This window comes from Mustela erminea, chromosome 7 (genome assembly GCF_009829155.1).
Source record: "Mustela erminea isolate mMusErm1 chromosome 7, mMusErm1.Pri, whole genome shotgun sequence".
Taxonomy (NCBI): domain Eukaryota; kingdom Metazoa; phylum Chordata; class Mammalia; order Carnivora; family Mustelidae; genus Mustela; species Mustela erminea.
Genome location: NC_045620.1, coordinates 32111512 through 32128789, shown reverse-complemented (window position 1 = coordinate 32128789; position 17278 = coordinate 32111512). Strand labels below are relative to the sequence as shown.

General features: G+C 40.5%; 1 protein-coding gene across 1 annotated transcript; it reads right to left on the bottom strand.

Moving 5' to 3' along the window:
- Nucleotides 1-3180: 3180 nt before the first annotated feature.
- LOC116596339 (eukaryotic translation initiation factor 2-alpha kinase 1-like) lies at nt 3181-7032 on the bottom strand. Its single transcript, XM_032353674.1, is given in 4 exon segments — nt 3181-4305; nt 4307-5153; nt 5156-5190; nt 7022-7032. Coding segments are annotated over 4 exon segments (1866 nt in total). The 3' UTR covers nt 3181-3332.
- Nucleotides 7033-17278: the final 10246 nt, after the last annotated feature.

Below are 17278 nucleotides of genomic sequence, written 5' to 3'. Positions count from 1 at the left end.
AGTCTTGCCTTCATTCATGTAATCTTTAGCATTTACATCAGGAAAAAGTAAGCTCAGTTTAACTTAATTCAAGCCTTCCATTGTATAATTGAGAAAACTGAGAAGTGGGGAAGATAAATGACTTCCTTATAGACTTCATTAGTCATTCATCCTATAGATCATAAATAAGGATTTAAGGTAATTTACAGATGTAAGACAATAGAGTTGAAAATAAACATAACAGGATGTAAACAATAGTTGAATTTGATCACTGATACGGTTCTGGGTATCCACGTTGGCAAAAACCGAATGTAATCTTCACAAAATCCAAGATGCCTCTGATCTACCATCAAATTTTGCACAGATGAAAGGCAGAGTTCCAACAGAAGGCTAAGACCAATTCTTAAATCTACTACATTCTTACTTAGAATGCAAACAACTGATCCCCAACCAGATTTCTGTCCCACCACACCCCCCAAATTAATTTTTAATTGTATATGAGAAAGAGTACTTAAAATGAAACACTCCTCCCATTTCTTACGATTTCTCTTTCTTTGGAAATGATTGCTCTGTTACTCATTTGCCTTTCATGAGACTCTTGCCTGTCTGGTTAGCAAACACCAGATTCCCAGCACTAAAAGGGCAAGGAACAACTTTGCATCTACTTATCTTCCATGGTAATAGCAGAGTTTTCCACAAAGAGTAACTGTCAAAATGCTGAACATGGAGGAGGAGAAGAATGACGAGAGAGAATAGAAAATATCACTGTAGGGGCACCTGGGTGGCTCAGTTGGTTGAGTGTCTGATTTGATTTCAGTCTAGGTCTGATCTCAGGGTCCTAGGATCAGGATCCTAGCCTGGAGCCTGCTTGAGGATTCTCTCTCCCTTTCCCTCTGCTTCCCTCCCTGCTCCCATGCACACACACATTCTCTTTCTCTCTAAAATAAGTAAGGTTAAAAAGAAAGAAAGAAAAGAAAATATCATTATGTTCATATCATATCATTGTTAATATCATGAGTTTGTGGACCATTTGGCTAATTTGTATTTCATCTGTAATGTTTCATGCCATTGAGGCATGTGAATATAAAAAATGCTGGTTTCGGGGAGCCTGGGTGGCTCAGTGGGTTAAGCCTCTGCCTTCAGCTCAGGTCATGATCTCAGGGTCCTGGGACTGAGCCCTGCATCGGGCTCTCTGCTCAGCAGGGAGCCTGCTTCCCCCTCTCTCTCTCTGCCTCTCTGCCTACTTGTGGTCTCTGTCTGTCAAATAAATAAATAAAATCTTTTTTTAAAAAAATGCTTGTTTCAAATGTCAAAATATGAATAGAAAATACTTATTTTCAAGGGCAACTTCTAAGGGAATCAATTTTTTATTCTGTTTTGTTACTTGAAACAAAACATTTTAACACTTGTTGAGCATTTACTCTATGCCAGGTCCTATTCTGAGTGCCATGCATCTATATGGACTCAGCCGGTGGCCACTCACAAGGCATTATCCAATGCCCACATTTGATCTGCCGCAAAACTGCCTGATTTAATGAAGTTTTGCCATCTTGCAACTTTCCCTCTGATGCTATTCTCCACATTTTTCCTTTTCTAACTACTTCCTGAAACATTTCTGACATGACATTGCCTATTTTTTAATACTGCTTTTTATTTTAGTTCTGGTATAGTTAACAGAACAGTATTATATTAGTGTCAGGTGTACAATATAGTGATTCTACACTTCTATACATTTCTCAGTGCATATGACGATATGGGTACTCTTTAATACCCATCATCTATTTCACCAATCCCCGATATCACCTCCCCTCTGGTAACCATCAGTTTGTTCTCTAGAGTTAAGTGTTTATTTCTTGGTTTAGCTCTCTCTTTTGTTTCCTTTGTTCATTTGCTTTGTCTCTTAAATTCCACTTGAGTGAAATTATATGGCATTTTTCCTCCTCTGACTTATTTCGCTTAGCATTATACTCTCTAGCTCCATCCATGTTGTTGAAATGGCAAGACTTTATTCTTTTTTTTAGGCCACATCTTATTTATCCTTTAATCTCTCACTGGACACTCGGGCTGCTTCCATAATTTGGTTACTGTAGATGCTGCTTCAATAAACATAGGGGTACATGTATCCCTCTGAATTAGTGTTTTCGTATTCTGGGAGTTAATACCCAGTAGTGCCATTATTGGATGATAATGTAGTTCTATTTTTAACTTTCTGAGGAGCCTTTATACTGTTTTCCAGAGTAGTTGCCCCAGTTTGCATTCCCACCAACAGTGCACAAGGGTTCCTTTTTCTCCACATCCTCACCAACACTTGTTTCTTGTGTTTTTGATTTTTGCCTTTCAGACAGGTACGAGGTGGTATCTCATTAGAGCTTTTCTTTTATTATTTAAAGACTTATGTATTTTTTTTTATTATGTTCAATCAGCCAACATATGGTACATCATTAGTTTTTGATGTAATGTTCAACAATTCATTATATTAGAGTTTTGATTTGTATTTTCCTAATGACAAGTGCTATTGAACATATTTTCACCTGTCTGTCGGCCATCTGAGATCTTCTTTGGAGAAATGTCTATTCATGTCTTCTGCCCATTTTTAAATTGGATTATCTGGTACTCGGGTGTTGAGTTGTATCAGTTCTTTATATATTTTGGATGTTAACCCTTTATTGGATATGTCATCTGCAAATATCTTCACCCATTCAGTAGGCTTCCTTTTAGTTCTGTTGATTGTTTTCTTTGCTGTGCAGAAGCTTTTTACTTTCAGATAGTCCCAATAGTTTTTTGCTTTTATTTCCCTTGCCACACGAGAGTATCTAGAAAAATACTGCTATGGCCAATGTCAGAGAGATTATTGCCTGTACTCTCTTCTAGGGTTTTTATGGTTTCAGGTCTCACATTTAGGTGTTTAATCCATCTTGAATTTATTTTTGTGTATGATGTAAGAAAGTGGTCCAGTTTCATTATTTTGCATATGGCTGCCCAGTTTTCCCAACACCATTTTTTGATGATATTGTCTTTTTCCCATTGTATATTTATTCTTCCTTTGTCAAGGATTAATTGACCTTATAATTGTGGGCTTATGTCTGAGTTTTCTATTTTGTTTTATTGATCGATGTGTCTTTTTTCCTGCCAGTACCATACTGTTTTGATTACTGCAGCTTTGTAATATAACTTGAAGTCTGGAATTGTGAGACCTCCAAGTTCTTTTTTTTTTTTGAGAACTTCTACAACTTTAATAAGTCTTATCCAGGCTCACTAAATAGAATTGTACGACCTATCCTCTAACAGTGACGAAGTTTACATTCCAGTTCACCAGAGACCGAGAAGTCCACATTCTCATTCACGGAGCCTAATTACGGCAGGTCAGGCACACCCCCGTCTTTCATGCCGTCCTTGGCCCCTCTCTCCTGGGAAAGGAGACTCAGCTGCTTCCTTAGTTCTTCGATTTCTTTTTCTTGCTCCAGTATTTTCATCTGTAGAGTGAGATTAACATTTCCAGAATTTTGGAAAAGTTCGCTCTGTAGTAGCTGAACGGCAGACGGTCTCTGAGATGCGTTCCTTCTCGTTAAGTGCTGGATATACTTGGCTTGCATGGGACACCTCTTACTGAGGGATTCGGGTATCTGACCACTTCTTAAACCTGTGAGAACGTGTACTCGCTCCATTTCTGTTCCAAACGGCTGAAAGAGCTCTAGCAGGATCACACCCAAGCTATACATATCTGACTTGGCATCATACTCGGATCCTTCCAGCTGCTCAGGCGAAGCATACAGGCAAGTACCCACTCTGGACGTGTGCGTGGGTGTCCTGTTCCCATCCCTAGCGATCCAGTCTGCGTTCTTCTGTATGATGTCTGCGCAGGCCAGACCGAAGTCTCCTATTTTTACTTGCTGATCAGAGCCATGAAGAAAAATACTTCGGGGCTTCAGATCTCTGTGTACAATTCCCATGTTATGTATGTAACATACGCCTTCCACCAATTCTTGAAAAATTTTTGTTGCAACACTGGCCATGACGTAAGGACATGCAGACTCGTCCACACACTCCCGGCTCCTCTGGTTTCTCTCGACTATCCAGTCCCACAGCGAGAGCTTGCACAGCTGCATCTGGATGTGCAGCATCAGGTGGTACTGCACCTCTGTCTGCCCCAACAAACTTAAGTTTTCAGAAGATTCCCCAGTGGATGTGAAATTCTCTTCCAAGTCGGAATGATGCCTAAGTGGCAGCGGGTGTTCAACAATCGATCTGGAAGGCAAGTCCACAAAACCATTTCCTGGGAACAAACTGGATGACTCGAGTTCACTGGTGTCCCTTGTGATTAAGTTGGTTCACCAATCTGTTATTCTGATTGTCAAGGCCAGATTCTCCTCAGAGCTTTTCTTTTTCTGATGTGAACTCGGTGAAAATAATGGATGAGCTGTTACTTTCATCATTTTGAACATACTGACTTCTGTTGTCCTCTTCGTTGGAGATCACCTCCAGAGATGGCAACGGAACAGAAACTCTATCTGCTCGTGTTTGGGCCACATGAACATGCTCTATCCAAGCGGTATGATAGCCTACGATATTGGGATGCTGAAGGCCTGCCAGCACCTTCACCTCCCGAAGTACCTTCATACAATCTGTTTTAGTTGCACTATTAATCAGGATTTTTTTAATTGCATAATACTGACCATCTAATTTATTCCTGACCTTGTACACTCTTCCGTATCCGCCTTTTCCTAAGATGGCAAGCTCTTCAAATTCATTTAGGTAACGTGAAGTCTGGGCTTCAAAGGCTATTTCCCTGGACCTGATCTTCTGGATATGAGAATTATCCTCACAAGGATCCTGACGAACTCTCTCTTTGGCAGACCTCATTAAATGGGTAATGGCTCTGTTGTGGTGTAGTCTCAGTGAGCTAAACTCATCGCTACAGGTGAAAGAAGACAGCAGCCCCATTTTGATAAAGGTCTGGCAAAGCAATTTAAACACCTGTCGTGATCGGAGCGGGTCTGGCTCGTGCACATGGCTCAAGTGGTCCAGCAAAGAGACAAGCAAGAGTTGGTTTGCAACTGCAAAAGGGAAAGTCGGCTGCTGCAGGGGTCCTTTTAATACCTGCAGTTCCGCAGGGACGTCGGATTCATCATACTTGGGGTCCGAGCCGTCGGCCGGGAACTGGATGGCGGGCGGCCAGGCACAGCCCCTGCCCCGTCGCCCTCCAAGTTCTTTCTTTTTCAAGATTGTGTTGCTTATTCAGGGTCTTTTGTGGTTCCATACAAATTTTAGGAGTGTTTGTTCTAGCTCCATGAAAAACGTTGTTGGTATTTCGATAGGAAGACATTGCCCATTTTTAAAAAGATTTTATTTATTTATTTGACACAGAGAAAGAGGGAGAGAGAGAGCATAAGTAAAAGGAGCATCAGAGTCAGAGGGGAAGGGAGAGGCAGAATCTCTGTTGAGCAGGGAGCCTCATAGAGGGTTCAATCCCAGGAACCCTGAGATCATGACCTGAGCCAAAAGTAGGAGCTTAACAGAATGGGCACCCAGTGTCGCTGATGTTGCTCATTTCTAAGCAATTCTGAGTGAATTCTGATGAGAAAATTTAGCAACTATATTGATGATTATGGAGCCACATCTGTAGTAATGGTGTGATACCTGGAATCCTCTCTATAAATGGCAATTAAGATGATGTCCCACTGAAATGAATGCCAATATTTCTGTTCTCTTGGAATTTAGAAAGGAATGAAAAGTTCATTAACAGAAAATGTGTTGCAATGATAATCTACAATTGCATGGTTTGACCCACACTTTTAGTCATTGACACATACTCAGTACAACACAATGATCTAGCCCTGGCTATGTAAATAGCAGTCCAACTTCCTAAGGCAAATGAATACCTCTTCAAAAATCATTGCAGTGTAAATGTTTACTACCTACCAGGAAGGATCCTATAAATACAGTTTACTATCTTGGGAAAATTTTTTAAAAATTAAGATTCATGATATTGTAGAGCAAATTACCCATAGCAGGAAATGAAATATTATAATTCAAGTTTTCCAGGCTTACACATCTATACACATATACATTGTACATATACATATTTCATATTGTATCAATTATTTATTGTCACAATAATGTTACATAACAAGTCACATTCAAACTCATTAAAACATGTCTGCAGGCTGGATGGAGAGTTTGCTGATCTACACTGCACTTGGCTGGGTAGTTCTTCTGGTCCCCACTGGCTTAGGTAGTATATCTCTGCACCTCACGACTTGTCCTCCTCCTGGAAACTATGGGCAGGCCTAGCATGTTCTTCCCATGAAGATGGCAGAGGGGAAAGAGTAAAAAGCCCTAATTATGTCATAACTGCCACCAAACCCAGAGTACAGCACATCTCAAGAGTGGAGACTTACATACATCCTACAATAGAAGGATATTGCCTAAGTGGTGAAGAGCTTGGATACAGAAAGGGATAGAGGATTGGGACTGACAGTGCAATTTTTATGAATATATATGCTTATATATACAGGTATCACCTCACTTCCTTCCAAAGACAACATCTATATATCGTCTAAAGATGATTTGAAAGCCCACTTTTTTTCTCTATGATAAATATGTTAGTTTTCAAGGTGATAATAATATTAACAACAGCCATTCTGTATTAGAAGTTTACCATGTACTAGACACCATGCAAAGAATTTTTCATTTGTCACCTAATTTAATTTTTACACCTTGAAAATGTTAGTTCTCATAACAGTGAAATGTAGATGATAATTATTTGAATCTCAATTTGAAGATCAGAAACTGAGGCTTAAGCAGGTAACCTAGCCAATGTGTGGAGGTCTAGATTCAAATTCACTTATATATGATTTCAAAGCATGTGCTGGTATTTCTATGTATATTACCTCTTATTATACTTAAAGCCCTATGCTTGGCCCCTTGGCACCTTTCCAACACCAACCATCACTTCTTCCCTTCTGGCCAAGTGACTTCTAAACAGGTCTCATATTACATTGGATCCTTTGTCCAAAAGATACTTCAAGTCTTATATCTTTACTTCTGGTCCATCTTAGCTGTGATTTCTACCTGTCCTTAAGACATCTCATTGTATTATCATTTGAATTTAATGAATTCTAAGAGCTGACAAGCTCTTTGAGAAAAGAAGAGCAATCTTTATTTTTCTTCCCAGCACTTACACTGCAATCTATAATTTTTATTTTTATTTTTCAAAGATAGATTTATTTATTTATTTGACAAAGAGAGAGCACAGAAGCAGGGGGAGCAGCAGAGGGAGAAGGAAGAGCAGACTCTCTGCTAAGCAGGAATCCTGATGCGAGACTTGATCCCAGGACTCTGTGATCATGACCTGAGCCAAAGGCAGATGCTTAGCCCACTGAGGGTTACAGGAATGCCTGGGTGGCATTCCTGTAATTTTTAAATAAACAGATTAACAGAAGTCAATTTCCTTCTTCAGAATCTGGGCTGAATACCAAATAGTTCATGGAGGAGAGACCTATATTCATAAGGTAATTTCCTCATTCACACAAGATCTTTTAAGAATGGGAAGACAACTACCAGAAAACTCCTTTGAAGAAGAAATTTCTTGCATAGAAAGGGTGGCTTATAACCAAGGAAGTGAGAAAAAGGGAAATAACTAGAAGCAAAAACAAGGGTGAATAAAAAGGTGGATAGTATGTATCTCTAGGGGAAGAAGAAAGTAAAGAAAGAAGAGAGTGAAAATTATAGGCAAAAGAAGGAAGAGAAAGAGGAGGAGAAAGAAAAAAAAACCCAACCAAGTAGGGAATAGGAAAATAGATAACAGTCCCAGCAATATGGAAATAGGATGTTGAAAATCAATCATCTAGAGCTGACCCAGAGAGGGCAAAAATGTGCAAAAGTATTACTTCAGTGTTCGGGTAAATTTTCTAATTAGTGCCACAAATGCTATAGGTGTTATTAAAATCCTGATTGCAGTGAAGATTTGCCCAAATCTGACTTCTGGCTAAGCATAAATAGCTTTTGGTTGATATGTTTCATTCTTTAAACATATTTTATTCTTTTTTTTTTTTTAAAGATTTTATTTATTTATTTGTCAGAGAGAGAGGAGCTTGAGTGAGCACAGGCAGAGAGAGTGGCAGGCAGAGGCAGAGAGGGAAGCAGGCTCCCCGCCAAGCAAGGAGCCCGATAAGGGACTTGATTCCAGGATGCTGGGATCATGCCCCGAGCTGTAGGCAGCTGCTTTACCAACTGAGCCACCCGGGCGTCCCCAAAACATATTTTATTCTTAATCCGACTGAAAGAAGAAAGAACGCCTCTTCTTTTCCAGGATTCTCTGCCGTCAGGAAGGATTCATGGGTTTGGAAAGATCATCAAACACTCTAGCATCATGCTAACGTGCAGTGTCTAGAGGCAGGATGCGTCCAAGCAGTCCATGAGACGCCTCCTGTGAAATTTAACGTATCTCGAGGATGGAGAGCATTCTCTGGTCTCTGGTTGGAATTTCACTCTCCAAGAGCAATAGTCTCCTTCCTTCCTTGGCTATTTCGATCTTCATATGCTTCTGGGCAGGAGCATTTCCCTTGGAATCTTCCAGAGTTTTCATAGTCTTCCTGAATGTGATCTAAGGCGATCACTGGGAGTTAAGATATCCAGAAGACCATTTGATTTATTTAACCAGTGTACCCAAGCCCAAAGGCATTGCTCTGGCTCTTGTTGAAATTTTAGCAGGGTCATCTACTTCTCTACTATAACAAGGTGCCAATACAAAGATAGTATTCCATGTGAGGCCTCACCACGTAAAAGAGAAAATGCTCCTTTTGTAGAGTATGAAATGGAGATTTTCCTCCTGCTGCTGAAAGCAAACCAAACTCCTTTCCACTCAAATATCATGTTGCAAACGCCTATGAAATTTGCCCTCTGTCATGTCCCTCTAGATCTTTTCTTGGTTTCGTTAATTTCCAGGTTCTGAACTCCCCTGGAATATCTGTGTTTCTCATTAATTTTCACAGATGTATTTCCCTTTCTCTAAGTGGAATCTTGGCATTCTGCGTTCGGTCTAGATTTCTAACCTACAGTACTTATATGTATGTTTCTGTGGTCTTGGAGGACATTCTCCTTCGCCTCATTTCATCACTCTTAGGTAATGAACTTGGTCAAATGAGGGAGAGTGAAGTTGAGCTCAGTCAGCAGCATATGTATGTTCCTTGCTCACTGGCTTGGCTTCCTACCATTGATCACAGCCTGAGTCATTTGTAGATGAACCAGCCTTTCCCCTGAAAGGTTACATCAGTGGTAATCCCTTGAAGCACTCATGCTAATGGGCTCTGGTTTTGAATTCTGGCATACCAGAAATAACATATTTATTGAACACACTCAGCTCAGCTATTTCATTCAGGTGTCATAGGGTACAATATTCTGCCAACCAGAGTTGAAAAGCAGACATTACATTCCTTTCACAGCTTCAGCCTGGAAGAGACAAATTTTTCCATCCCCTCATAAACCCATGAAATGTCCCACTCTGTGGGTCTACTATAACCTCTCCTAGGACAAATTGGCTAAATGGAATTTCCTAAATGGTTCCACAAGTTGTTTAAGGATTGCATGCAAAAAAGGGTTCCGTGGGCAAATAAGATGGGGAAAAATTTCCTACTATGTCTCCATCTTGGAGAATGTATATGTACATATTAAAGTTTCCAAGAAGATAGGAAATAGAGAAAACTCTTTACTTTCTTTAAGCCAAGGTTTTCTGAACTTCTTTGACAATAACTCATTTTAATTCAGTACCTATCACTAAGATCACAAATAAATGAGTCTTTAGGCTTTCCTGTCTGCCTGATCACCAATGAGGATTTTGCATTTTCCCACTGTGTTTCTTCCATTTCTCTACTCTCTGCAGTTGCTTTGGGGCTTCTTTAATGTAGGAACAAGAAGAAAGATACAAGAATAGAAAGGTAAGAAGCTCAAAGGGTAGAGCTTTCTATAAGACCACATTTTGCAAAGATGACTGCTCTTTGCACATGCTCTTCTTATACTGTGATTTCCAATGACAGATGGGTTTTATGTTCCCTTCCCCTGAATCTGAGCAGGCTCTATTACCGTGATGACTGATAGACATTGATGAAGGATTGGGAATAGGTTCTCTGAAGCTAGATCATCAAATCAATACAGCTTTCACCTGGCGCCCTCTCAGCATGCCTATCGGCCTCCATGCTGTGAAGAAGTCCAGGCCACGTAGAAAGGCTACATGGGGGTTTTCTGGCCAACAGCATTCGCTAAGAGCATTAGCAACTGCCAGGCATGTAATGGAAAAGCCATCAGATGATTCCAAGTCCCATCTTTTAAGCTTCCCTATTTCACAGCAAGTGGAACTAAGTGGAGCTTCCAGGAAGCCCTGCCCCAATGATAGAATCTTGAGCAAAATAAGTGTTGTACTGTTTTAAGCAACTGCATTTTAGGGTCATTTGTTATGCAGCCATAGTCACTGGAACAAGCTGGGGAAAGCCTTGGAGCAGAGGAAATGGGCTAACGTGATTTAGCTTGGTTGCAGAGATACACCATGATGGTGACAATGATCAAACACAAATGACTGCTAACAAGAGAGCAGTTCTTTTCTAGAATTCGGTGCCTACACACAGGACTTGCAATGCTGGGTTTCTTTTCTATTATCAAGAACAATCATTCAAACACTTAGCATATCTCCTCTTGGAATATTTTACTTATTGCTTTCCCTAATTCTAGGAGGACCATGGACTGAACCTCCAAGCTCTTACATGGCTGTCTCCCTGTTCTTTCTTGCTTGCTTGCTTTATTCACCACTGGATTTTCAATAGTTGGAGTATGTATATGTTAAATGAATGGGTAATAATGCAGGGTAATTAGACATTCTCTGTCCTTGAAGCCAGAAAACAAACTGGCTTCTGGGGCTGGCCTGATAACATGAGGTACGTAAGCAAGGCCTCTATGCTCCATGTCTCATACATAGGACAGGCACTACACAGATGACCTTCAAAGCCTTCCCCTCAACTTGCACCACTTTTAATGGTTCAAGTTCTTGAAAATCTTACGTGGCCTGAGATTCAACTTTAACAAATCCTTATACTATATTAACCTGGTTTTTCACCACAGAAATTACATTCAATCATTGTAAGATCTAGGTTATAGTTTCATCTGATAAAGCCATTTGTTTTTGGAACATTTGGTCTTGCAGACACACCTTTGTTCCCAGTCTAGTCTATCTGTTCCAGACATGTCCAAACAGACAAACTGGGGTAAACAGGACTATACTCCATTCATGGTACTTTGTAACTCCTCTTGTCTCCCAAGAAAAGGCTTAGAAGTACAATAATGTAATTTATTGTCCAAACCGGGACACTTTTGAGGGTAAAATGGGGTTCTGTTAATAGTTACATCTAGGAAAATAGGCCCAAAACAGGATTGCCCCAGACAAAAGTGGATGTTCGTCATTCTTTATTTTCTAAAGCCCAGATATTTTAAGGAAACAAAGCAATATATAGCTGTTAATTAAATTTTCAGAATTGATAAAGATCCACCAGTATTTTGGCTTCTAACATGCATTTTATGAGCAACATTTTTAGTGTCTTCATTTTACCTCTTTTCTCTATTTTAAATTTATTTGAGAGAGAGAGAGCACCCACACAGGTGGCGGGTAGGGGAGAGGAGCAGAGGGAGAAAGAAAAGCAGATTTCCTACTTAGTAGGGAGCCTGACACAGGGCTGATCCCAGGACCCGGAGATCATGATCTGGGTGGAAGGCAGATGCTTTTAGAATGAGCCACTCAGGCATCCCTCACAATGCCCTTTTGATATAAGTTATAATGATCAGAGACTGGGTAGGAAACAGAATTTCTCTGGAAGGTGCTTAACTGAAGAGAAATTAATATGTGACTGTGCACAAAGATCTGGGGAAGGTGTTTTTTTTTTTTTTTCTTTTCAGTTTATGCGTGTGTATGTGTATATATATGCATAATTTATATAATAACGTGTGTATATAATATACATTATATACTATATATTTATATATATTATATACTATATATATACACACACATCTTATTATATAAACATATGTATGTGTAGATATAGTCCTTTAATTAATATGTTTTAACTAATACACTTTACTTTTTAGAGCAATTTTAGGTTTAGAGAAAAATTGAGCTGAAAATATAAAGAATTCTCATCTACCTCCTCTGCCCGACATAGTTTCCCCAGTAACATCTTGCATTAGTGTGGTCCATGTACTGATGAATCAGTACTGATACATCATTATTAGTTAAAATTCAAAGTTAACATTAAGGCTCACCCTTTGTGTTTTACATTCTGTGGGTTTGACGAGTACATAATAACATGTATCTACCACTGCAGTATCGTAAAGAATAGTTCATTGCTTTAAAAATCACCTGTGCTCCACCTACAATCCCTTCCTCTCTCCCTCCTACCTCTGGCAACCACTGATCTATCCTTGCCGGTATAGCTTTGTCTTTTCTAGATTGTCATGTCATTGGAATCACAGTATATGCAGCCTTTTCAGACAGGCTTCTTTCATTTAGCTAATATGTATTCGAGTTTCCTTCATGTCTTTCCATGACTTGATAGCTCATTTTTAAAAATGACTGAATAATATTCCATTTTCTGAATGTATCACAGTTCATCCATTCACCCGTAAAGGACAATTTGGATGTTTTCAATTTGGGACAATTATGAATAAACCTGCTCCATGTGCAGGTTTTTGTGTGTACAGGAGTTTTCACCTGATTTGAGTAAATATATAGGAGCACAATAGCTGAATCATACAGTGATTTTATACTCAACTTTGTAGGAAACTGCTTCTCTTCTAAAATGGCTATACCATTTTTGTATTCCCACTAACAATGAATGAGGGTTCCTGTTGCTCTGTAAGATATGGGTGTTTTAAAAAATATTTTATTTATTTATCTGAGAGAGAGAGAGACAGAAAGCATGAGAAGAGGAAGGGTCAGAGGGAGAAGCAGACTCCTCTGTGATTTGGGAGCCAAGTGCGGGACTCCATCCTGGGACTCCAGGATCATGACCTGAGCTGAAGGCAGATGCTTAACCGACTGAGCCACCCAGGTGCCCAGATGTGGGTGGTCTTAATGGAAGCAACGAAAGGTGTTGAGGAACTCTGAGACTAGCAATAGCCACAAGCTGTTACCACCCCTAGACCTGAAGTTACAGAAAGTTGGGTTGGCAGAGCCCATGCAGAACTGAAACCATGAGGGAGCCATAATCATGGAGTCCTGGAGCACTGGCCGAGGAAGTTGGTGACAAGGCCAGGCGGAGGCAGGGTAACAAGTATCCTGATCCCGTTTTCCTCCTATTAGCTGTTCTCCTGCCAGAGCCTCTTTTTATCTATTTATTATGGTCAAGATGGTACAGAAGCAAATAATGTTATAAGCAGTGTTTTTAAGAAGTCTTTAAATGGTGCATCACTATTTTTCTATAGAGCATGTTATTGAGTCATTTCTGAAATGTTTTGGAACATAGACTCTCAGGCATCTGAGTGGCTCAGTCGGGGAGTCAGCTTCTCCCTCTCCTTCTGTCTCCTGGCTTGTGCTCTCTCTCTCTGTCAAATAAATAAATAAAATCTTAAAAAAATATATAAAATCTGGAGTTGAAGTCATCAGTGGCTTAGAGAGGCAGTATATCTCTCTGGGACTTCCTTTCCTGCCTGCTCGCCCTGGAGGACATTTTCCTACCGATCCCAGGCAGGTGGGTGTCCACACTACTTCAGATCTTTAGGGATGAGGGAGTCTTGCCCTTGTCTCAGTTATAGTGCTTAATAATTCTGCCTTTGCATGATCATTTCCAGGTGAGAGTCTGTTAAAACCTAATGTCTGTTCCCTGAATCTAAACAACAGCCAACAGCACTGCTGGCTGTGTCTCAATAGCTTCTCTTATCTTGAAACTGCCTTTTGTTCAACAAACTTTCTTATGAATGTGGGGAAAACATCATTTTTTGCCTTTGTCTTTACAGAAGTCCTCCAGAGCATAGGCACGGGGAAGGAGAGTAGGGAGGTAGGGGTACTTCTTTCCCTAGTTTAGAGTTTCTCAATGTTAGCACTATTAACATTTGGGGTTGGATAATCCTTTGTTGTCAAGAGTTGTCCTATGCATTGCAGGATGTTTAACAGCATTCCTGGCCTCTACCCACTAGATACCCGCAGCATCCTCCTATGTATGACAATCAAAAATCTCTCCAGACATTGCCAAGTATCCTCCCCTCCGTCATCCCACCCCACCGAGCAAAATTTCCCCCAGTTGAAAACTGCTGTCTTAGCCTAAGAGAGGCATTAACTTCTGCATGCCTTGTAGCCATGGTAACTAAAGGGCACCCTCCATTACCTGACACAGACATGGTTCTGTTCTTTGTAACCAAAAGCCTTAATAAACTGGATCCCAACTTGTTATTACAAAAATATCACCTTCTGAAAAATTCTCCTGTGGGGAAGAGATGTGTTTTCTGACCCAAACCATCTTCCTTATTTTACTCCCCTTCTACTCGGACTCACATAAACCCTGGTTTGATCCTAGCCCTCCTTAGCAGATCTCAGCATCCCTTTGTGGCCACAACCATCAATGATAGGTAACAACTGTTGTGGAATTGACAATGGCATTGGGAAAAAAAAAAAAAAAAAAAAAAAAAAAAAAAGCAGAAGTACTGATTTGTGCCTCCATCCCATCATAAGCCATCAAAGACCGATCCCTCATAATTTACCATATTTACCCAATGGTCCTTGTCTATGCAGTGCTCTCATTTATATTTAGAACACAGCAGCTTTTCTCTTTTCAGCCCTTATCTTCCTTCAAGTGTCCGAGAGGGGACTGATCCTCAAACTACCCAACCTCCTTTTACATCGGAGGCAGCTGTATTTATTTATTTATATAATATTCTGCCTCATTCCAAAAAAGGTTTGGAGGGGAATGAAGACATTGAATGGCATGGGTCACTGAGAGAGCAACTGGGAACGACATTCCCCAAATCAACACTGTTTTCTGAAACAATGTCAAGCCCTTCCAAGGATGGGAAAATAACGAAGTCACATACCGTGAAAGTCAAGGATTCTCTCTAAGGGAATAAGTGTCCTCGAGCTACTGTCCTCCCAGTACATTTGTGAGCTTAACAGTTTGGAATGTCAACAAGAAGGGTGACTGGGGGCAGGGGCCTGCAAGAGGCTTCGTGGCTCCCTCATTGATCAATGAGAGGAGAGGAGTCCGAGCTGGAAGCTGTTTGGAGAGAGTAAGCAGACTAACCACTTTGAATCAACACACAAGAGAGATTTATCTTCCCCAGACACGGACAAATTACAACCCAGAATCCTGAGCAAGCAGATCTCCTAAATATAATACTCTCCAGAAGAGGAAGCTGGAAACCTGCTCAATGAATGGTGAGACCCTGCGTTGTTTGTCTTTCGATCTCCCTCACTAGCCACCTTCCAAATGTTCAGATGTTCAGTTCAGCCAGGGAGACGTAACCGGTCACTTTATTTACAATAGTCTTCAAGACTAAATCTGGGCTTGAATTTGTCTATGCTGACTCACAGTTTAAAAACAAAAAGAAGAAGAAGAAAAGAAAAGATATGGAAAGAAAGGAGTGAAGGAACAGTATGTAATGGGTTTAGCTGGGGTTAGTCTGCCATTGTCTTTCAAAAGAGAAAGGAGAATTTTGGAAGCCAGCTGCTTTTTGGTGGAAGTTCAATCCTCAGGGAGTTTTGACTCATCAGACCATCTTAGACATCAGAAACCCTTGCCACAGGTTCCCCAGGATACCCTCAGTTATTAACACGCTTCAGAAAGATCTAAAAGTAGAGACTTAGGAAATCATAGGCACCCACTCTGCAGACTCTGCGGTCACTTCAGCTGGGACAGAGAGGCCTACAAGCAGCCTATGTTTCAATGACCCGAGTACCTCGGCCAGAAACAGGGCTGGAGGCATTGACATAACCCTGACAGACCAAAGCCAGGGAGAATGAGCATGTTGGTTTGGCTAGTCTAGAGCAGCACCGTGCGAGAGAAATACAATGCAAGCCACGTATGAAATTTCACATTGTCTAGTAACCACATTTTTTAGAAAGTAAAATGAAATGAGGACAGTGAATTTTAATATTTTACTTAACCCAATACATCTAACATATTATCACATGTCAACATGTAATCAAAATAGAAATACTTAATAGTTTACATTCTTTTACTCATACCCAGACTTGGGAATATGGTGTATATCTTATGCCATAATTGCTTACCACACATGGGTTTACTGACATATTGGTCTAAAGGAACCACATACAAATTCTGATCTCTCAGTACCCTAGGTTATCAGGCTATGCCATGGTAAATCAATGGAGTAACTCCAGCAACATCACCTGGAAACCACGTGTGGTTACACACAGCAACAGGAGGAGAACTGGATCCCAGCTCTGCGGGCAGCTAGTTGTGTGACTTTGGACAAGTCACTGCATTCCTCTTTCCTTGCGTGTCAACTGAGGCAACGATGCTAGCTGATCTCCCAAGTATACATGAAGTCTCAGACTTCCAAGGTCTTTAGGATTGTGAAAGACACTAGTGATGGTTCTAAAAATATGTTCACTATTTTTTTTTTTTGGTCCTTGTCCCCACAAGAGGTAGAGCCTAATTCCCACCCCTTCAATATGAGCTAGACTTAGTGACCTGCTTCTAGTGAACAGAATATGCCAGAAGTTATAAGATGTCACTTCTGATATCAGGTTATAAAAAGATTGAGGCTTTTGTGTTGGAGTCTCTCTCTCTCTCTCTCTCTCATTACTTGCTCTAGAGCAAGAGAGGTGCCATGCCATGAAGATATTCAGATAGCCTGTGGGGTGACTCAAGTTGCAAGGAACAGAGGACTGCTAGCATCCATGTGAGTGAGCTTGGAAACACATGATGTTCCAGCCAAGCCCTGAGATGACTGTAACCGAAAGGACAGACTGACTGACCTCACGACAGAGCAAAACCCATAACCACCCAGTTAAGTTATTCCTGGATTTCCAACCTACAAAAATTGAGACAAAGAAAAATATGTATTATTTTAAGCTGCTCAGTTTGGAGAGATCTGTTGCACAGACACAGCTAGGTAACACAAAACTCCTAGAATACGAAAGACATGCTGAATGAGCTAAAAACCAGACTGAGTGCCAGGAGGAGAGCAAAAAAGCCATCCTTTCCATCATGCATGAGCACTTCCAGGAAGCAGCAGTGGAAGGCAGAACCACCTATTGTAATAAGTAACAATAACTGAGCAGTGGAACGCAGAACCACCTATT